The sequence below is a fragment of the Dermacentor silvarum genome, chromosome 2, assembly GCF_013339745.2.
Source record: "Dermacentor silvarum isolate Dsil-2018 chromosome 2, BIME_Dsil_1.4, whole genome shotgun sequence".
Taxonomy (NCBI): Eukaryota; Metazoa; Arthropoda; class Arachnida; order Ixodida; family Ixodidae; genus Dermacentor; species Dermacentor silvarum.
Window position 1 is genome coordinate 69,626,766 of NC_051155.1, and position 23,009 is coordinate 69,649,774.

The window sequence follows — 23,009 nt, forward strand, 5'->3', positions numbered from 1 at the left end:
CAAAAACAATTTATTAGGAAAAATGTTACGCTAGCTCACGTATCTAAATACTGCATATGAGTTTTAAGGAAAGCACGAGAAAAACAATTTCAAACAAATGCACCACGCACAAAAAATACCAAGGAGAGCTAAAATCGCGCTTATTGGTAGCTTGTGTCGTCCTGGGTCTTGCTCTTGTCTGCTTTTGCTCATGTGGATCCGTGATTTTGTTTTGCTTGCATGCTTTGCATCCACAGTATTTTGACGGCAGTCCTTCGCAATGCGCTGCTGATCGTTTGTGAGGCAAGCACTCATTGTGTACAAGCCAGGTTCTACACCAAGTTGGTTCAGGATATCAACTACTCCTCTATGCAATTGTTGGATTGACAGACAGCGCCATACACAGAAAAGCACTGCGTTCGTAAGGCTCACATATGTATATTCCGGTGCTCTTTGCTAAATCATGGAATACAGCGCACGGCGGCGAAGCCCGCGTTCTCCATGGCGGTCGTAGATACGAAGGGAAGGATCCGAGTCACGGCATCAGGGAGGCTGCCGTCGGCCGAAGCAGCGGAGGAGATGGCCATAGCCCTCGCGGTACTCCACGGAGGCACGGAGGATAGCCTGGTCATATGCTACTCCAAATCAGCGATCCGGAACTACACCAAAGGATGGGTGTCCGCTGATGTGGCGCTCATGCTAAATGCCAGAGCCAGGGACTTCGTCTCCGGCACGATTACGAACAAGTCCCTCAAATGGTTCCCTGCGCACGTCGGGGAGCTTGGCACTAAAAAAGATAACAGCCGCGACAACAACAACAATACTAACGGCTCAAAACACACCGGCATCCCGCCCAACCACAACGAGCGTGCCCATCTCGTCGCGAGGCAGCTTACCCGCCGCGACGCGATCACCCAGAGGGCAGAGAGAGAGATTATAGTTGGAAATGGTGAAAAATTGGGTTAAAGTGCAGCGCGATAACTGTCTCTCAATAGAGGACACCTCAACCGCGCTGCACAGGGGGATGGGGACTGAAAGATAAGAGAAGGGAAAGAGGTCGCAGGCGCAGGAGCGGAAGCAGCAGCAGCATCTAAGGCGCCACAGGCGCGTGGGGTCTACGTCGCACACTGTCGGAGAGAGAACACGCCGCATGAAAAAAAAAACCAACAACAACAACAACAACAAGCAAACAAACAGAGGAAGGGCGTAGCCGCCGAGAGACACCCGCCGGACCCCAACGCCAACGCAGCATCCCGGACGGCCCCGAAAGAGCCGCCGGGAGCCCACAGGGGAGGCCTACAGGCGGTCGACCAAACCCACGTCGTCGGCAAAGTTCAGCAATGCGCGGAAGAGTTTGCCGTGGCTCGATGTGCAGCCCGAGGGGTGCAAGACGTCCTCCACCGTCAAGCAGGGGAGGTTCTGCGCGCGGTAAACGCGGGCAAGAGTGGCGCGCGCCGTCGACAAAGCACTGCACTCGCACATCAGATGTTGCAGCGTCTCGACAGCACCGCAGTCCTGGCACAGGGGCGAGGAGGCTCCGCGGAGGCGGTGCTTGCGCTCGGCGGGCCAGACGGAACCGGTCCGGAGTGCGAGGAGGAAGGCTCGCTCTCTCCTCGTGAAGCCGGATTCCGGAAGCAGGCGTGGCGGGCGACCGTGCCCGACGCGGGTGTCGGTGTGGCGCAGCGCGAGCTCCTGTTTGAAATGAAGCCGCGCCACGTCGAACGAGTTGAATCGCGTCAACAGCGGGGACAGGGGATCGTGGGCGCGCTTTGCCAGGTCATCAGCTGCCTCGTTCCCGGCGACACCGACGTGCGACGGTATCCACTGGATCCACAGGTCGCACCCTTGTTGCTGCAGAGCATGCAGCCTGCAGGCAATGCGCTGTGCCAGTGGCGGCGGGCGCTCGTCGAGCAGCAGCTGGCGCAATGCGGACCTCGAGTCGCAAAGAATCGCCACTCGGTTCAGGAACGGCGACTCTTCGAGGATGTCGGCTGCCAGATGGAGACCCACAAGCTCCGCTGTGGTGGAGGAAGCTCGGTAGGACAGGCGGCACTGTCTCGCGACATCGAGGTGCGGCACAACGCAGGCGGCGGCCGCGGAACCGTCCTGGCGGACAGAACCGTCAGTGTACAGGTGTGCCTTCCCCACCAGGTCATCGTGTATGCGAGCAGCAGCCTCCTGCACCACAGCGCAACGAGGCGTGCGGTGTTGAAGCGGACGCCCGGCAGGTCGAGGCACACGCGCAACGGCACACGCTGGTTTGGTGGCGGCCAGGCTGCAGGGGAGGCCGGGGCGTCAACCACCAGGCAGTCGGAAGAGCTCGAGGAGCTTCCCCACACGCGACTTGGGCAGCTCGCGCAGGTATGACAGCATGGGGCCGGCACCGGGGGCACGGGAGAGGCGCTCCAAGTGGCCAAGGGCGCGCAGATCGGCAGTGACGGAGACGGGCCAGGCGCCGATTTCCGCTAGCGTTTCTGCGACACGAGAAGCACTGGGCAGGCCGTGGCACATGCGAAGCACTCGTCGGTGGTCGCCGTCGATGCGTCGCCACAGATGCGGTCGCAGGTTGCACAGTGGGAGTGTGTACAGGACCCTGGACAGCGCCACTGCACCGTACATGCCAACCGCGAACGAGGGGAGGGGGGCGGGGGGGCAGCCGTCACCACGCGCGAGGAGCGCTCGCACCGCTCCCTCAACTTTCCGCATGGCAGCGCGAAGCCGCTTCACGGCGGGGAACCATGTCAGGCGATGGTCAATGGTGAGCCCGAGGTAGCGCACCGTCAGCCGCCAGGGAAGGGGGACATCGTCGACGACCACGCAGCCAGTGTGGCGCCGGGCAGCAACGCGCGGATGGACCATATGATGGCCTCCGACTTTGCGGCCGACAAGCGCAGGCCAATGGCCCGCAGGAAGTCACCGACCGCATCCGCCGCCGCCTGCAGCTGCACACGCATCCGCGCCATCGCCGCCGGCGGGCCACGGACGAAGAGCGCCACGTCGTCCGCGTAGACAACGGCACGCACTCGCTGATGGGCGCGAGTGCGAGGTTGAACAGAAAGGGGCTCAACACACTCCCCTGAGGCACACCGCACGTCACTGAACGGGGCGAGCTGGTCGCCCGCCCAACCCGAACAACGGACGACCTGTCGGTTAGGAAGGCCCGCACGTACGCCAGAAGCCTGCCCTCTACACCAAGAGCGCGCACAGCCGAGATGATGGTGTCGTGGGGCAGGGAGTCGAACGCGCTCTGGACGTCCAAGAGCAGCAGGAACGCGGCGTGGCCGTCGCGACTCGCCTGCTCCAGCGTGCCCACAACGGCGGCAAGGCAGTCGGCCGTGGAGCGATGCGTGCGGAACCCACACTGTTCAGGCGGAAAAACACCGCGGATGTCCGCAATCCATTGGAGCCTCGACAAGGCCATCGCCTCCATCGTCTTGCCAGGGACTGACGTTAGAGAGACGGGCCTGTACGAGGCGAGGCTGCGAGGCGGCTTGCCACTCTTCAGCACTGGTACCACGACCGCGGAGCGCCAGGATTCCGGGAGGCACGCGCTGCGCAGGTTACCGTTGAATGCGTTGAGCAGGAGGTGTCGCTGATCTTCGTCCAGGTTGCGCAGCATTTGGTGGGTGACTCCGTCCTGCCCGGGCGCACTGCGGCGCCGTCCTCGGCACAGCACGCGCTGCAGCTCGTGAAAGGTGAAGTCTTCCTCGCACAGACTTGTGATTGCCTACGCGTGGGTTGACTGATCTCCACCCCGCACGAACACAGCCACGCAGAGCGCCCGCAGCGCGACCGCAGGCACACCGAGGGGAGCGGTGGCGACAGCAGCAAAGGCGTCCGCCAGCTGTTCGGCGAGCGCTAGCTCACTGATGCCGTGCGCCACAGCGATGGCGAGCACAGGGAACCGTGGTGTCCTGGGGTTCAGGAGCGCACTCAGGACGCATCAGCCGCGGTGTTGGTTGCGGGGTTTTGCGAACGACGAGCAGAGGCCCGACCAGCTACGTCGGCGCTTCTGCCTCGCGTGTCGCCTGCACACCGCGTCAAGTCGGTTGTATGTAGTCCAGTCCGCGGCGGCACCGGAGCGGACCGCGCGTCGCTGAGCACGTCGGCGAGCCGCGCGGACGTTCAGCAACTTGATGTCGGGGCAGGGCGTGCCGGCGGGGACGATCACGCGTGTCGTGCCACGGCCCGCGCACTCCGCGATATGCGCGAAGTAATCACTGGAGCGCGACGGTCTCGCACATATCTCGCGGAAAAGCGGCCACCGCACGACAGCGCACACGCGCGTGGCTCCGCGACATGGCCTGGTGGGGCACAGGGTGATCGGGTAGTGATCCGATCCGGCGGTGTCCGGAGCAAGCTGCCAGGAGTAAGAGCAGCGCTCCGAGACAAGCGCCAGAGGGCAGCCGCCGTTGTTGTGCGGGACACCAGCGGAGGAGTTACCAACACAACACAAATCGCGGCGCACGGAGCTGAGGGCCACGGTGACGCCGACGGCGATATCGAGGAGTTTCCGGCCTCGTACCGAGAGGTTCTTGAACACTACAGGAAAGAACGTATGAAATATCCACAACCTCACGGGCGGCTGGACAGGTCCTAGGCAGTCGACCTGAGGCGGTTGCAGACGGGTACTTTCACCAACCCCTACCACCTGCACGGCCTGTGGCCCGCGCTGCACCCATCGCCCGGCTGCCCGTGGTGCGAGCACGAACGGGCTGATATGGCCCTTATACTTTGGAAATGCCAACGCCATGTGAAAGAAGGACCAAGAGGAAGGGGGAAGACAACAGCAGGTCCCTCTGAAGCGCGGCGCCTCGCTGAGAGATGACAAGCCGCCCTCCTCAGCGAAGCACCCGAGGACCAGGAGTGGGCCGTTCAGCGGGCCAGGGCCATTGCCGAGGATCTCGAAAGATTTTTCTCCGGCGATGGACCCCTGGCAGCCTAGCCCCGGGCACCAACAGCCATAACCGTTCGACAACATTAGTTTATTCCTATCCTATCCTATTCAGGCACCCCCCCTTTTATGTTTACATAAACAAACACTTTCAGTTTCAGTTTCACAGATGCCTCGTAGGGTTATATTTATTGTGATATGTTTTGACAGAAACAATTAAGGAATATTATGTTTTATAAAAAATTATCCTCCAACGTAACCCATCTAACGGAGGAAAAAATTGCCATTCTGAAAAAAAAAGTTACGTTTTCAACTCGGCTTCATTTCAACTTGGCTTCAACTTGGCTTCATGTATGAGTGGGCGTGCGATGCGGCTTACTAATCCGCTCTACTTCTTCGTGCAGGTTACGGCATGGGTTCATTTCAGCGCCGTACCGCTATCGTCATCTACCAGTGATACCAACAAGGTGCCCTGTCGCTCCAACGACGCAAGAGGATCCGCCTGGGCGCGCAATAGACACGTGTTTACGGTCATTCCTCTACCATACCAAGGATTTGGATCGACAACAACATCATCTTCTGCTGCCTATATTAAGAGCTGGCGGAACCCCGGCGCCCTTAGTGGGCGTGTGAACAGCACTGCGATGCGGCTTACTAATCCGCTCTGCTTCTCCGTCCCGGTTAGTCCTGTTGCGTCTATGTACGCTAAGAAATCGAATAACATCCCTCTGTTGCTGTTCCCACGCCCGGGAGTTTTGTTTTGCGTATTCCATGAGTGCTTTGACGTTGCAATCCAACTTCTTATGCTGTCCGGGGATGTTGAGCTCAACCCTGGGCTTAGCACGAGAACCCAAACCCAAGTGTAGGGCTCTTTGCTTGATTCCCAGTCTAAGCAATTTGATATGTTCGCGATGTTACAATCTGTAAAATCGCGAACAAAAAAAATGGAAAAGACCAGATGTATTTAATCAAGTCTGTTGATGACCTTAAAAAAACAGGCGCATTTTCAAGAATATCTGACAGATATAGACAAAAAATTAAAGGAGGTTGTATGTAAAACGGTCACTATTCAGGAATCCGAGGAGCAGGCACAGCGCCTTCGCCAAATCAAATTATTGGTGAAAACGTTCAACTGCGCTCTAAGCAAGGTGAGCTTGAAGGCATGCAGTGGTGAGACAACCTTCTATTCTCCGACACCCAGTCAGAGTCCGACACCCAGTCAGAGTCCTGGGCTCAGTCAGAGGAAAAACTGGTCAATGTGCTTTCATCCTGCTTGGAAATGTCACCCTCTGAAATACTGATCGAGAGAGCACACAGGCTCGGCGGGTATAGTTCGAATAAGTGCAGGCCAATTATTGCCAAATTCTCTTCTTTCAAATGGAAACAGCAAATACTCCTGAATAACTCTAAGCTGAAGGAAGAAAATATTTCCGTTGGTGATGAATATTAACCCGCTACTCGCCTTGCTAGGAAGAAACTCGAATTCGGCAAAAGCCAACCCCTAACCTTCAAGCTTCGCTTCAACAAGCTGTACAAAAAAAGTGCCACACCTACAATCGGTCTGATGATTGCGTACGTGAAATTTCTAGCGCCTTCGCGCCATCGGTAGATGCTTCTGATTCCGTGCACAATGCCTCCGCGCCAGCCGCCACTAAATAGCACTGCGCGAGGAGCAGTGGACCAAAGTTACCGGTCATTAATCAACTTTAGCTGTTGTTCACAAATATCAGAAGCATTCTTCCAAAACCTGACGATCTTTGCTCGGCTGTCGATGCTTCTGACGCTGACATAATCTGTCTTACTGAACCTGGTTATCTGCGAAGATTGATAGCAGCGAATTGTTCGATTGTAAAAAACACTTCAACAGTAATCGGTATGACAGGGGTGTTCGGTGTTGCGGAGGCGTGCTTATAGCAGTCTCTGATACTGTTTTGTCTTTTCCTATCCATCTTACTAACGCTTTAGAACTTCTTTTGGTTGAAATACAAACGTGCTCTAAGAAATTGATATTGGGCATTTGTTATCGTCCGTCGTCCTGTTCACCGACCTTTGCTGACGACCTTCATGATGTCATCTATATGATTACTTTGCGGTATCCTAATAGCCCTTTCCTTTTACTAGGTGACTTTAATTTCTCTATTATAGTATAGTCCAAAGTTCGTTCCTATGGTCATCCTTTTTCCAGTGAAGGCGACATGTTTCTGAATTTGTGCAATGATTTCAACTTCTCCCAGCTTGTAATGCAGGCCACTCGAATTACGTGTATTACTTCTAACATCCCGGATTTAGTGCTCACCACTACGCCTGATCTTTCCCATCCATTATCGTACCTATCGGGGCTGAGCGATCACTTACTCCTTCATTTTTCTTTGAGCTGCACCGTGCCTCACCGGAGTAACCACAAAAATTGTATCCGTGACTATAAACACGCTGATTATGATGCTATTAACCATGAGCTTTCTGCATTTTTAGAAGTTTACTTGCCCAACTTTCATGATCGCTCCGTGAATACTAATTAGAATTTATTCAAAGAAAGAGTTTCATCGCTCATCGAGAAATACGTTCCACGTATAGTCATCTCGACAAACTGACAATCGCCATGTTACAGTCAGTCGTTAAAGAGGCTGTACGTGTAATAAGAAAAAACGAATGTTTCGCTCTGCAAAACTAACCGGTACTGAAGAACGTTTGACGGCTTATGAGGCTGTGGCTACCGAATACAAAAGTTTCAACAACGCTGTATGTCACGTCGATTGTAGCAATTTCAAGTTTTATAGTAGACGAAAAAATCTGGTTTTCAGTACTTGCGTCGTACCATAATGTTGTGAGATAAAAGCGCTGCATGCATAGCTAAAAAAAACTATGAAAGAAGGAAAAAAACATTACAAGTTGGACATTTTGCTTTTGTGCGGTGATTGCTGTGTTGTGTTGATTTGCGACTATGAAGTACCCACTGGCCCCAAAATAGGCCTTAATAGGATCTTATGCGCTTATGCTTCTCGAGTTATCAAGTTTCTGCATTTTCTTTTTATTCTCGCTTAACTGTATTTTTTTTTCTATACCGTGTAGCGAAGGATGCGAACGCCATAGTGGGTCATGCTCTCCAGCCCTTTCTAGTGGGTCGATCCCTCCAGTGCTCTCCTCGAGAAACGCCGCTCGTGCTGAGAGCTCGGGCCTTGAATTAACGGTCGGTCCAAAAGGCTGGTGCCTAATAAACGCCTTTACAAGTGGTGGAGAGTACTTCTGCCTACAGCGTGCATCCTGGAGCTTCGATCCCGTACCCTTCGCTCAACCATGCCAGAAGACACATCCCAGCAAGTGCCACCTACCCGTCCCAGCCAGCGCCTTCGGTCATGTGCTCTGGTGTGCCTCGCCACTGGGACCCTGCCATCTTCAGTGGCACGGACGAAACCGATGTGGAGGACTGGCTGACAACGTATGAGAGGGTAAGCGGTCACAACAAATGAGACGACACCGCAAAGCTCAGCAATGTTATCTTCTATCTCGCGGGTGTCGCCAGTCTCTGGTACAGCAACCATGAGACCGATTTTGCTAGACCAGCAGATCTTGCCAGACCAGCATGAACATCGTCCTGCGGCCGCTTCACTAAGCTACGCCGATGTCGTCGCGACGCCCCAACATGTCCCGACGGCTGCACCACTCAGCTACGCTGAAGTCGTCGCGAGGACTCAACCACTATCTCCGAGTGTGCCTCTCCGTTATGGCGACGTTGCGGCTAGGCCCCGACCGCAGCCCGCCATGTTGTCATACCAGCATCCACCCTGTACAACGCGACCTCTTACATGGATGGGGCCTGCCCCAGCGAACCGATGGCGTACTTCCGACAACTGGCCGATATGTTTTGCGTGCGGCTATGCCGGTCACGGACCACCATGCACTATGTTGGCTGTCGGCCTTGAAGGACCCTTCTGGCCGTCTTGCTCGATGGGCACTTCGCTTGCAGGACTACGATATCCGCGTGGTGTACCGCAATGGACGCCATCATTCTGACGCCGACGCCCTCTCGCGCTCACCCTTGCCTGACAATACCTGCTCCTCCTTATCCGAGATTATTGTTTCTTCGCTCGACCTTAACACCATCGCTTATGAGCAGCGCAAGGACCATTGGATTGCCTCCCTTCTGGACTTGCTTTCTGGTTCGTCGGCCCAACCAAGCACTCGCACGTTGCGTCGCCAAGCACGCCACTTTGCCATTCGCGACAACCTGCTTCACCGACGCAATTATAAGCCCGACGGACGCCAGTGGTTGTTAGTGGTACCCCGCAGTCTGCGTTTCGAAGTATGCGCAGCTTTCCACGCTGATCCACAGTGTGCGCACTGCGGCGTTTTCAAGACTAACCAGCGTCTTCAACAGCGGTATTACTGGCGCGGGATGTACAGCTACGTTCTCAAGTTCGTTCGCTCTTGTCCCGATTGCCAGCGCCGGAAATCTTCGCCCCGCCTCTCGCCGGCCGGTCTGCAACCATTACCTTGCCCTACCTGGCCGTTTGGACGCGTCGGCATCGATTTGTATGGGCCCCTTCCACTGACGTCGGCTGGAAAATGCTGGGCCATTGTGGCCGTCGACCACCTGACGCGATACGCCGAAACTGCCGAAACAGCCACAGCGCACGATGTTGCCTCCTTCTTGCTTCGACGATTCATCCGGCGACATGGGCCACCCTAGGAACTACTCAGTGATCGCGGACGTGTCTTCCTGTCCGAAGTCGTCGAAGCCATTCTCAAATAGTGTCACGTCGTTCACCGCAAAACTACTGCTTACCACCCACAGACAAACGGTCTCACAGAGCGATTTAACCGCACGCTCGGCGACATGCTATCAATGTACATCGCCGCCGACCACACAAATTGGGATGCCATTCTGACCTTCGTCACCTACGCCTACAATACTGCCCCTCAGAGTACTACTGGCTTCTCACCGTTCTTCTTATTGTACGGCCGCTACCGGCCGCACACCATCCACACAATTCTACCGTACCGGCCGGATGCATCTGAATGTGCGCCCATTTCTGACACGGCAAGACATGCTGAAGAGTACCGCGATCTCGCACGGGTCTTTATATCCAGTTACCACGAGCGACAGAACAGCACACGCGGCGACACCACTACTGCACCCACCTTCCTTCCTGGAGCGCTGGTGTGGCTCTCGGTTCCATCCGCTACACCTGGTCTCTCATCCAAACTATTGCCCAAGTATGAAGGCCCCTACCGTATCGTCGAACGCGCATCTCCTGTCAACTACGTGATCGAACCAGTTGAACCTTCTGCGGACATGCGCCGTCGTGGATGCGACATTGTCAACGTCGAGCGCCTCAAGACCTACTATGACCCACTCATAGTGACCAGCTGTTAGGTCGCCCGACGGCTCCCTTTTCGCTCCCGGGGATGATTGTAGCGAAGGAGGCGAAGGCCATAGTGGGTTATGCTCTCCAGCCCTTTCTAGTGGGCCGATCCCTCCAGCGCTCTCCTCGAGAAACGCCGCTCGTGCTGAGAGCTCGGGCCTTGAATTAACGGTTGGTCCAAAAGTCTGGTGCCTAATAAACGCCTTTACAACAGGAATAAAGTGGGACGTCAACACAAATAAGAACGTCATCCATGAAAGGAGAACCCCGGGCATTATTGGAACGTTAGAGACGACCACCGCACCGGTAAGCGAAAATCAGGCCAAAAATGGCTGTTCATTGCAGTGCGGAAATATATGCTTATGATGAAGCACACAAAGAAAAAGCTCATATTTTGCCAACTCAAAAGTTGTGTGGGGCTCAGAAAGATACAAGTGTTTACAATATTGCTCACATGCGGAAAAGATTGAAGCAATTACACGAGCTGTAATATCCCTAGAGATAGACACACATTCGAGAGCCTCTCACTAATTTCTGCTGATTTCAGAACAGTGGGAAGTCACTGAATTTAGGCCATTGTAAATGGAAGTACAACTGAATGCCAGTAAGTGTAAGGGACATAAATGAGTGCCCCTGAGAGCCAGCTGAAAATGTGGGCCAATTAATAATTACCTGCAAGTGTGCGGAAATATGACTGTGAAATAAATAATAAGCCCAAGCACATTGAGTTGATTTCGAAGAGGGCAAGTATATGTGAAATGTGTCTGTACATGACGTGTAGAATGCAACTGAACGTATTTTTCTCTCTTTAGTTGCTTGCCAGAGCATTATGTGTTTGTGTCTAATGTCATGGCTTGATTACTTTGTTTACACTGTGTATGCACTCGTTATATTCAGATTAATTAGGGATGGACTTTAGTGGTAATAATGCCAGTGAAATTTCAAATACAATGCTGTAAATTCAAAGGTCGGACACATTCGCATGTCTTTCACAATCTCTTATGAGTTATTCACGTGTGAAGTGTGTGGTATGGAATGTTCAGCTTTCTGTAGTAAATCATGGACACCTAGTTTTATAATGTTTACACAAGCTCTTGGAAAAAGGAGGTAGAAAGATAGGAAGACAGGCAGGTTCACCAGCGTAAGTACAAGTGACTGTGCTGAGGAACGGGTATAAAGGGAATGGAAGGCAAGAGGAGAGCCGAGATTTACAATAGAAAGGAAGAGAATGTGTGCACATCAATGCAATGCCGTGCACTACAGCAACAACCCACATGTAAAGTAGCAGGGCAATGCAAGGGTGTTGAACACAGTCTGAACAATTGTTCTCTCCCCCAACACGGTGCAATTAAGCGCAGTCAAGTGTGGTTTTTTAGCCACACCAAAATGAGGGCAGTCAAATAAAAGACCTCGGATCGTTATCTCGTAGTCTCAGAAGTTTATGGTAAACATTGAGATCTGTTTCTTGCAATATCACTACTATATTGGCCTCGAACAAATATTGAACAAACATAGCCCTAAGTGGGCTAAGGTGAAGCAGTTTTTGGAATCGTCTAACATTAAATGGCATTTCTTTTTCCTTCCAGGTACGACGGTCACCTGGAGGCCCAGGAGTCATCAGGACAAATAACTCTGCATATATATGAATGATACCTAATGTGTTTGTGATGACGGAGCAATTATGTTTAAATGAAACACATTTAAAAATGCTTTTTTTTCTCTTGCTAGCAATGTAAACATAAAAAAACTTCACTTTGGATTTCTCTGCATTCACCCAACCACTGCGGCATGTATACAAAGTGTGCTCCGCAAGACAAAATATTTTTTATGTTGCTTGGCTCCCAAAAGAGTTCTTCAATTCAAATAAATACAAGGTGTATTCTATAAGAAACCAAACTTTTGCTTTAACATCTTTATTGCTTATTGTACAACATTTTATGCATGTCCCCTTCAAAGTAGTCCCCTCTTCTGGCAATACATTGTTCCTATCATCTCATCCATTTTTGGAAAGCCTCCTGGAATGTTTTTTATAGGATGGCGCGTAAGTCTCGTGTCGCATTGTCTTGAAATTGCTTTTATGGGTTGGAAACGACGTCTTTTCAACGTGAGTTTAAGTTCAGGAAACAGGAAAAAGGCTTCTTGGGCTAGGTCTGGAAAGTACGGTGGATGGGGAAGGAGAGTGTGATGTTTTGCTAGATTGCCGCAGACAAGGAGCGACGCGTGAACTAGCTCATTGTCATGTTGCAACAATTCAGTCTGGGTTTCCCACAATTCAGGCTTCCTACTGCACACAGCATCCCGCGAACGCGCTAGAATTCCTTGGTAGACTGCCTTGTTTACCATCTGACCACGTGGTACAAATTCCTGATGGACTATGTCTTTCCAGTCAGAAAACACCACCATGACCTTGATTTTTTTGCTGACTAATGCGTGCTTTCTTGGACTAGAAGACTGTTCGCCCACCCACTGCGACGACTGCACTTTTGTTTCAATATCAGAGCCATAAACCCATGTCTCATTGCCTGTTGTGATATTACAGAAGTTTTCATTATCCTTGCCAGTGGCATGCAGTTCCTGGCTTATTTCCACACAGGAGTTTCTGATCGACACTGAACAAACGCGGCCCGAATTTTTCACTGACACGACGCCTCTCAAGTTTGTCATTCTCAATAGGATGCCATGATCCTATGCTGATGCCCACTTACAGCATGCACTCTCTTGACATGGTCACCATCTGTTGATGTGGAAGGTCGTCCAGGCTTGGGGTCGTCACCAACCAACATTCTGCTTTGTTCAAAATGCTTAAACTACTCATAGCACTGAGTGCGACTCATACAGTTTTCCCCGTATGCTTGGTTAAGCAATTGAAATGTCTCTGAAAGTTTAGCCAAGTGTTTAGCAAAATTTCACACACACACAAGCACACGTTGTTCTTCGACTCATTCGTTGTTACTTTGGCACTAATCCAACAAACAGTTTGTACACGTGCGCACTTAGGCGGCTGTAGCTCACCAACCAATTGTCAGAGTGAGACGCGGCAATTGGCAGTTTGTTGTCTAAACCCGCTGCTACATGCGTTCCGTAGCCGCAGCGTGCTCTCTGCCGGTTGGCATGCTAATTCAAAAGTTTGGTTTCTTTTTGAACACGCCTCGTACATTTTCATGCAGCGCTTCCATTCTTTCTTTTTTTCATGCTAGTCATAGATAGCTATTTTTCATTAAAGCTGCGAGCACTTAGCTGTCTAAATTCCTCATTAGATGACTTATCTATAGAAAAGGTGACCTTACAGTAAGTTTATTACATATGTCTGTTTTTAAAACGGGTGTTCTGTGTTTTTAAGGCACATCTTACTACTTCGAGCGTCATGTATTTCTGGTTATTTTTTGTTGCAATATATTTCTTTATGATTTATTTGTTCAGCTGGTTTTCTCTCCTTTTACTGTGCACTATTTATTGTTAATCGCCTTTATTGTACTCATGTAACTTAATTTTTTTCCTTTTTCCCCCGTGAAACTCAATTATGCTTAGTTGTATATAAATGTACTGCTGTTTCTTGTTTTCCACTTCTTCGAATGTAAACCACTCCCATCTGCAATGCTCTCGGGCCCTGAAATAAATAAATAAATAATACCTTATACATAAGCACGGCTTCGCTCTTGACTGCCTGAGCGCAGCCGTCAGTAAATCCTGTGACTAGCATCTGACAACAAGTGCCAAAGACCGCAGAGCGCGTCTGAAACGGACAAGCATCTTGCAGAAAAACGTTGAATATATTTTAATGAGTCTGTTCGAAGAGACCCAGACATCTGGCCGGAACAACAGACTTTCCTCTCTGTCATAGAATCGACTAGCTGGTGTTTCTTATTGCATAACGTGTCACGCTGCCTCAAAATATTGCTTGATAAAAGCTGTAGAAACGGCGACACCGCTATAAAGCTTAGTCGCCGTTGTGTGCTCGGCGCCAGATAAATTGGAACCAATGTGACGAGCGGTTTATGAAAGAAAAGAAAAGCGGTGTTGACGGAGAAGAACGCTTTGTTACAAGCCGGGGAGTAGTAGCTTATAATGTAACCCGCCGTGGTTGCTTAGTGGCTATGGTGTTGGGCTGCTAAGCACAAGGTCGCGGGATGAAATCCCGGCCACGGCGGCTGCATTACGATGGGGGGCGAAATGCCAAAGCACCCGTGTACTTAGATTTAGCCGGGAAGTTAGATTTAACCGGGAAACACACGCGGGAGAAGGAACGCTGTAAACGACACACAGAACGACTACGCATTGTGACGTCACTTGAATTCAGACACGTGGCTCTACAAAGAGTGAAACCAGAGACAAGTGAAATGTACTTAACCACATTCTTTATTACTTCACAGCGACATTAAATTAACGCTGTTCTTCTGGCGTCTTTACTTTCTGTGGTCTACCCATGGTAGCCTGGAATGAATTGAATGAGTTGCTAGACCGTGGTGACGTCACTACGTGATTTCTATGTTGTTGGGTACTTTTCCGCTCGGAGTAGCTTACGCAACCGTAATCTTTACCGGGAAACACACGCGGGAGAAGGAACGCTGTAAACGACACACAGAACGACTACGCATTATGACGTCACTTGATTTCACACACGTGGCTCTACAAAGCGAGAAACTGGAGACAGTGGTTTCACGAGGGTTTTGAATAACGTCAACCCCTTTCGAAGCAGCTGCAAACCTAATCCTTACCGGAACGCGTCGGAGGGTGTTCCCATTGTTCACACGCGCCTTATCATCCATCATGTGGTTTTGATGCTTGTTTTGTGGGTTTTATTTTGAAAACGAGTGCTGAGCGGTATGCTGTATGCCTGTCTTCAAAGGAGAGGCGACGGAAGCACGAAAGAGCGCGCGCCAACCCGCTTTCCTTCCATGTCCCTCCTCGTGAAACGTGGCGTTTTTTGCTTAGGATGACACGAAAATTTCCCTGACTGGTAGAGGTATACAGCTCCACTGTAGAATGCTCTCAAATAACGCATAAATAACATGGCGAGTTGGCCGAAGTTCATGATGTGAATGCAGCGCAAGCCAGTGAAATGCGTCAACAAAACAGGTGTCTAATTAGCGAAACGAATTATCCTGGTATACTCGAGCCTAAATCACGCCCGAAAAGTTCAATAGAGATTGGTTGCAGTTTGCATATACGCTATCTTTGTGCTGCAGGTTCGTTTTGAATGGCAGCGGAGAAATGGAGACGAGTGCGTTCTACTTTAAGCCCCGGTCACAGCTTTCCTGGCGCCTTATTTTCGCAGCCGATGTGCACCGTACTTTTTCTGTGCTGGGCTTCCGGTTTATGCATTCTAAACATATTAGCATTAAGCACGTGAGACTGCAGAAAAATCGACGTCTTCCAGTCGCGCCCGGCTGTCAAAAATGCTTGAGGGAAAAGTCAGCCTCGCGTATGTGATATAAAAAACACGAGTGGCATGCTTTGGTCCAAACAGATGCAATAAGGCCTTGCCTTTCTTCGGTGCTTGCATCTGTGTAGTTTAGATACAATAGTGATGGTAATCAACACTACATGTCACGCACGCAAGCAGTATATACGAGGGACGTTCCGAAAGTAAGTTTCGTCGTTTATTTTCACACAGGCACGTTTTGCAAAAAAAAAATTACACCATGGCATCATGAACTCTACACCTTGCACTATTTCCCCACATAGTCGCCATCAGCACCAGCATTGAGACATTTCTCGTGGCGTGCAATCAGTTTGAAGAAACCACTCTGGTAAAACTTGGTGGCCCTGCGATGCCCCCGAATTACCCGAATTGTCGTACAGCCTGTTCCACCGCAGCATTATGAGGTTTCCGCCATACAAGATCTGTAGGCTTTCATGCATGACGGACGCACTAGTCCCACGTGCCCATTCATAGCGGATAACAGCACGCACTCCCATTGGCGACCACACCGTCGGCACACGTCTGTTTGCCATCGTGATGTGTATTCGAATAACCTCGGGCACGCCAGCCAATCCGCTGCTATTCTCTCTTCTTCGGTGCTCTGCGCATGCATCATTCCTCCTCTGATGACGCCCCTTCCGTCGTTGAACCAACAGCAGGCGTGGATTCTTATGGCGATTGTTTGTTTCACCTGGTGCACCATGTTCTCTTTTAAAAAATATGACGAAACTTACTTTGGGAGCGTCCCTCGCACATACGTCTGGCTGCCTCTGCAGGTCGAATTCTTTCCCCATATAGAGAAGAAAGAATGCATCGGGTGAAATGTTCCCGAAAAACCGATCACTTCATGAGGTGCCTGCAAGGACAGTAAGTTCTGGTGCTTGCTTAGTATCAGGAGATGTGGAAATAAAAATTCACGCCGAAACTCCTCTTTCAGTTGTCTAAGTATGCGTAAAGCATTGTGTCACTTGCTCATCTTCACGCATCCCGGTGTAATTATCAATGTTATGGCACTTGATGCGACCAATGCAAACCCATATCGGTCGTTATCAACCTCATCGGACTAGATCCGACACTTATTAACCCTTATCGGTTATCAGCCTCATGGTACATTATCCGACCCTTATCCACTCTTACTGCTTCTTATCAGCATTATCTCCTTTGACCCGGTCCTTATAAACCCTTCACCATCATCATCATCATCAGCCAATTTTTATGTCCACGGCCGGACGAAAGCCTCTCCCTGTGATCTACAATTACCCTGTCTTGCGTTAGCTGACTCCAGCCGCCTTACCTGGCACGCCTTGAAGTTCTTTAGTACTTTGTCCATACGCGTAGAACACTTATCAACCGTGCTGAGACCCACATAACCCCTAATTACTCCTTATCATCTTTATAACTAATCATCATCATCAGCCTATATTTATGTCCACTGCAGGACGAAATCCCCTTCCTGCTATATCTAATTACCCCTGTCTTGCGCTAGCTGACTCCAACTTGCACTTGCAAATTTCCTAAATTCATCACCCCACCTAGTTTTCTGCCGTCCTCGACTACGCTTCCCTTCTCTTGGTAACCATTCTGCGACTATAATGGTCCACCTGTTATTCATCCTACGCATTACATGACCTGCCCAGCTCCATTTTTACAGCGGCGCTGCTAAGGCCTCGCTAGGTTGGTCTCGTCGTGCGCAGCATCGCCGAGCTGGGAGAGAATGAAAGCAGAGCAGATGAGGTACAGAGATAGAAAAAAAGAGAGACCGGCGGAGAGCAAGAAAAATAAAGAAATAAAAAAATGAACTTTCTTAGCGAGGCGGGATTCGAGCCCGGGTACCCACGGCCCGAAGGCGAGGGTCATAACCACTGCGCTATGCAGCCACTTTTTAGGGGCGAAGCTCCTTAGGGTGTGGGTCGTTCCCTCCTCTGTAGTAGTAGTAGTAGTAGTAGTATGTAGCCACCTCTAGTTTATGAATTGCTCAATAGATGGCGTTCTGTGTCCGTAGCCACCTGTAGTTTTATGTAGTGTTCACTAGATGGCGTTCCGGTTCCGGTTCCACTTTGCGCGCGTTCGGTGCGAACGCGGGCAAAGCGCCGATGGCGTCGACAACAGTTCTGCGCGTTGCTGGTGCTGCTGCATGTCCAAGTTTATACAGCTGATAAAACTACCTTGTGTCGACCCCATGGCTGCTTCGCATACTACTCAGGGTTCCACTACGGGAAGATGGTGTAATTTTCTCTCTCGTTCCCGATGCGCGCTCTCTTTATCTCTCGTCCGTAGCTGTGGTTTACCCGAATGATCCCCCGGTGCTTCGCCCACTCATCATCATTCACTTCGTGGATATGCTGTTTTTTTTTTACTTATTTTTTACATAGGAGCAGAATCCTCAGCAACAAAAGATAGAACAAAACGCTACAGAAATTTACGGTGACCGAATACACATTCAAAAGTAAGTGCAGCGTATACACTACGAACGTAGGCAGCAGATTCCCGAAAAAATTCGGGGTAGCTAGCCCTAGTGGCGTTAGACTAAAGACACATCGGAGCTGATCGGTTCCTACCTGGTCCTGGCTATACGAAATGGTGCTAAGTTCCACGAAGTAATGCCAAGTGATGCTAAGTTATACGAAGTGTATAAGCATTTCCTCCTGGTCCGTGGTAGAGCACTGCACGGGCTCGTGCTTACCCAAAAGCCCGGGCACGGCCCGGGCAATTTTGTAGGGCAATTGGGTAGGGCAATTTTGTCACGGGCTCGTGCCGCGCTCGGGCACGGAATGTGCTTTTCGACCCGGGCCCGGGCTGGGTTCGGGTATTTTGACGCGGGCCCGGAAGGGCACGGATTTTCTGGTGGTGTGCATGTAACGTGCAGCGAGTTATGCTCGCACGTCTCCACTCTCAAAAACCTGTTGCCCCGGCGCAGCTGGAAGCTAGCAGTGCTACTCCTGTGTACTTCCCTTTTCTTCTTCCGTCGTATATTGCGCTGTTGAAACAGAATGTAAAAGTCCACAAAGACCGTAGTCGCCTCAAACCAAAGGATGTCATTGTATTCCTTCATAAATCAGTGTAATTATTGCTTTCAGCGCGGTGCAAGCGCGTTCGCGACTTGCTGATTCTTCAAAGGCGAATTGGTAAAACGATGACTGGTAGGAAAAGATAATTCGTCACGTGGCTGAAATATGGCACTGCGTGCATCCATGATTGCACGCATGTTATCAACCGGCCGCCTAGCAGCAGCGCATTACGCTGCACCATGCAGGAACGAGAAGCTTTCTTTCTCCATTTACTCGGTCAATGCGCTGATCAATGCGCTTCGGATAGAGTGTGCTAGAATACGGTTGAGTGGGACGAGCGGCGGGGACGGCGCATGCATTGCAGTGAGGCGCCCGACGTGGAAAAATACTGTGGCGGCGCAGCGAAAGAAGTGGATTGGGCCGCATCAAGATCGCGCCTTTGGAAACTGCTGACGATACTGCTCGGCAGGGTCATTCGTACTATTTTTCGCGCTGGTATTTGCGTTCAGACCGCTCAAATGGTGTTCATAATTGCGTATTACATGTATTTATGCCTTAAGAATAAATTTCTTTCATTCTCTTCTTTATTTTATTTTTTTAAATGCCGCTCGATGATCTTTTCCGGTCACGGGCCGGGTTCGGACCAGTTTCGAGCCGGGTTCGGGCCGGGCTCGGGCCTAAGGTGAAGGGGTGGCGGGACGGGCCGGGCGGGTAGCGTAGAATATTTCCGGGTCCGGGCCGGGCCCGGGTCTCGCCATAAAACGTGCCTACAGAAGCAGTGCCTACACGTAGCGCTGCTACCTTTGTTTTCCTTGTCCCACCCCTTTGAGGAGTTGCAGCTGCAGGAACTCCTTGAACTGCTACGGCATCGACACTCATAGGAGCTCCATGAAGGGGTTTCTTCGCCTTCGCCGCGGCCACCCTGGGCTCTTTCCCAGAGCACTCCAAAACATCTGCCGGCACTGGACGCCTCTTGGACGTCTCAGTCATTTCAGTGTCCTCGGCAGCATGATTGTGGTCCAGCCAGAAATCGTGGTGATTCAGCCCACGTTGCACAAGGGTCCTTTTCACGGTTGTTCACTGTATATTCTTCAATAGCCTTTTACAGTAGCTGTGTCCGCAGCTGGTGATACTCGGACTTACTCAGCCCTGTGGTCTTCAACAGGCGCTTCGCCAGAGGCATCTACGACCTCACTTACATCCATGAGGTGGGTAACGATGGTGTCATCGTCCACTGGTTTACTAGCACGAACTTGTCAGCATACGTGCCATATGCCTCTGCACATGCCTCTGTGTTATAACCAAAACGGTGGCACTTCGCGCAGCGTGGTGTTTTGCACTGTCTTCTTATGTGCTGTCTTCTTATGTGCAAGGAAGGTGGTCCGGGAATCAAAATTAAGCATTGATGTCCGAAGAGCGTCAGAAAATGAGGAAGGGAAATGGTAGAGCGTGAAATTTGCACCGCGATTCTTCTGCCAACTTACCATGCCCTCACAACGCCACATTTCTCTGGTTCTGAATTGCACCATGCCATATGGTTCCAATGTCTCAACAATGCGTTTCAGTTCTAGGTAAGGAGGAAGCCAAAGAAGGTTTATTTTGATGTTCCGGATTTCTGGGTCGATGACAAGGCACTTCAGTCCTTTGACTAGAAGCTCACCTTTATCGAGGATCTTCTGCTTGGAAAGGTTGTTGGCACAGGTGGCAAGCCACAGATGGCTCATCTGATAATGGCCTGCACCGAGGATGTCCTTGGTATCGACCACCAAGAGCAGGGTATCACGAAAATCCGGGGTCCGAAACGGCCGACCAGCGTGGTCTGCGTGTAGAAGCACTGAGCTGAGAACGTTTCCCGATGGCAAACAAGGAAGAACAATCTGGTAATTACCGGTAACGGGAGACGTTGCAGACGTTCCCTAGGGCCGATGCGCTGTTTCCAGCAGAGTACATTTTGAACATTGCCGTTAAAAACGGCTTCTTCCTCTTCCACGCTTGCAGAACATGCATTTATGGGAACCATATGTTTGCATTGTACCAACGATTGTAATACAACTTGCTATGAGCGAGAGAAAAGAAAATAAGAGCGAGAGAAAGAAAGGAAGAAAGAGAGAGAGAAAAAGAAAACATATGAAATCTTTCTTATCGAGGTGGGATTTGAACCCGGGTACTCACGGTCTGTCATGTGTCACCGATCTCAGGGGCGTGCGGATGTAACGGGAGATGGAGTTGGGAGACGCAGCGCAGCACGGCAAACATATTTTAATTACACTCAAACCCAAACTCACTCTAAGTAAAACATAAGGAAGAAACGCTAACATTTACACTCTTATTAACTATAAATTGATGTGTCTTTAGTTCCACCTGCCTTAGACCTTGGGCGTTTCCTACGTGACAGTCTGGCAACCCTAGCCACTGGCTGAGACGCTACAAGAAAGGACTGTTCTTACTGTCTTTTCTTTCGGTATGTATCTTCCAAGTCTGAAGCGTGTCGGATCCTCATGATAGTCGGTGTTCTCGCTGACTCCGTAAATGTTGCTGCCTTGGTGTTGGCCAGTCAACTCGTCTATCTCTGATGCCGGTGCCCCGAACGCCGTTAGTGACGTGGCAACAAGGCCCCACAGGTTAGGCCGAACTCCGGTTTCCGCCACACCTCCCGCCTTGTCCTTTCTTCGAGTGCCAACGAGACGCCCCGGGGATTATCGTACGTGCTGGTCTGCCTCTGAAGGGCGATCCTTCCTAGAGTGTCAGGCACTGGAAGAATCTGCAGCAGGTCCAAGGAGCCTCGCTCGAACGTCGCCGAGGTCAACGGCCACACCCTGAACTGCCAGCGTCACAGACTTGACCGAACCTCCATGGCTGCCGTCGCCAGTGTGATCCTGATGCTATAACCTTTTTGGCCCAGAGCACGTCGATAATACCAGCTCAGCGCCGCTTCTTCCTCAATCACGGCTCGGGTCACGCGCCTCGAGGGGTGGTGCCGTTCGGACCGATACGTGCTCATCGTCCTCTTCCTTTCCGCGCCGCATGCCTCTTACACATTACAAGCCCGGGCCCCTAAATTGCTTCGCACTTAGAAAACGAACGCACGAACAATATATACACCCGTGAGCAAAAGTAGACGGAACAGAGGTTGCGCAATAAAGCCGACTTTTTCCTCTGCCTGTGAACGCCACTTGAAATTGAGTACGGTAGTCCAAACTTGGCATTGCGAACTTTTCAGTGTACTCGTCAATTATAGTTTATGCTTGTTAATTACGAAGAAATTCAGTTTTTTCAGCGACGCTGTGGTCCGTATATTTTTGCTCACGGGTGTACATCTAAAAGGATAACAAAAGTGAAGAAATATGTGCGAATGTACAAGTTCACGCTAGGCTCACTCCTGCACAAGTCTTGCTTGCGGGCCCGTTAGCTATCTTCACGATGAGCTGACGCAGGTGCACGCTAAGCCTTAGTGCGGCGTAGTTTGAAATGAGCAGCCTTTCGGCAGTTTCCTGGTGCTGTTGTTGCAGTCGAAATTCTTGGCAATGAAGCGAAGGCTTCATTGCCAAGTGCTACCTCTAAGGAATGTGGTCCCACAATTGCGCCCTTCCTTTCTGCGTGGCAATAAAAAAGTTGTCGCAGTTTCACCTGAAAGGCGAAGCATCAATTGCGATAGCAAACTTGTAGAGAGCTATACGGAGTAATGATATTAGCTTTATCAGCTGTATAAACTTGGAGATGCAGCAGCATCGGCAACACGCAGAACTGTTGTCGACGCCATCGGTGTTTTGCCCGCGTTCGCTCAAAATGCGTGCGGCGTTGGAGACTGTTGCCGGAGCCTCTGATGTAAATAGGCACTGCGTGCCGCAGCTAAACGTCGCCTCCCTTCCCGCCCCCTCCCCCATGGACTCTCGCTCGTCGGAAGAAGGCGCGTTTGCTCTACATACATGGTGATTGTGAAGGAGAACAGAGACGCCTACTTCTGCAGCCCTTAAGCGAGCACGGCGCAGAAAGAGCGTTTGTTCTCCGCCGTGCGTTCACTCCCCGTGAAAGACGCGCCCCTCGCGCCTTTTCACTCGCACATACAGCGTTCGGCGCGCGGCGACGATTTCTTCTCCAAATGACGTCATACGGAACCTCACGGCGACGGCGACGCCGACGGCAGAAATCTGCTTTTGAGTGTCCATATAATTGCTATCGCAATAAAAAAACGACATTGCTTCTTTTTATACAGAAAGCTATTTGAAAGCAGACGCTGCACACACTAGTGAGATATTCGTACCCCACGCAGAGGGCATAGCCTCCACACTTTCCGCCTAGGCTGACTGCTGCCAACCCAGCCATTTAGAGAAATATACAATTGC

The 23,009-nt window shown here is 51.0% G+C and overlaps 2 protein-coding genes across 2 annotated transcripts in view; both read right to left on the bottom strand.

The window, feature by feature from the left end:
* Window positions 1-1,275: 1,275 nt before the first annotated feature.
* LOC119440151 (uncharacterized) lies at window positions 1,276-2,490 on the bottom strand. The gene is made up of 2 exons (XM_037705089.1): window positions 2,317-2,490; window positions 1,276-2,157 (listed from the first exon to the last, which is right to left on the bottom strand). The coding sequence occupies exons 1-2, from the start codon at window positions 2,488-2,490 to the stop codon at window positions 1,276-1,278; spliced, it is 1,056 nt and encodes a 351-aa protein (XP_037561017.1).
* Window positions 2,491-3,706: 1,216 nt separating this feature from the next.
* Window positions 3,707-23,009, bottom strand: part of LOC119440152 (uncharacterized) — a 40,805-nt gene continuing 21,502 nt past the window's right edge. The window contains exon 2 of the mRNA XM_037705090.2: window positions 3,707-3,893. Within this exon, the coding sequence (XP_037561018.2) occupies window positions 3,707-3,893 (187 nt within the window). The remainder of the gene's footprint in view (window positions 3,894-23,009) is intronic.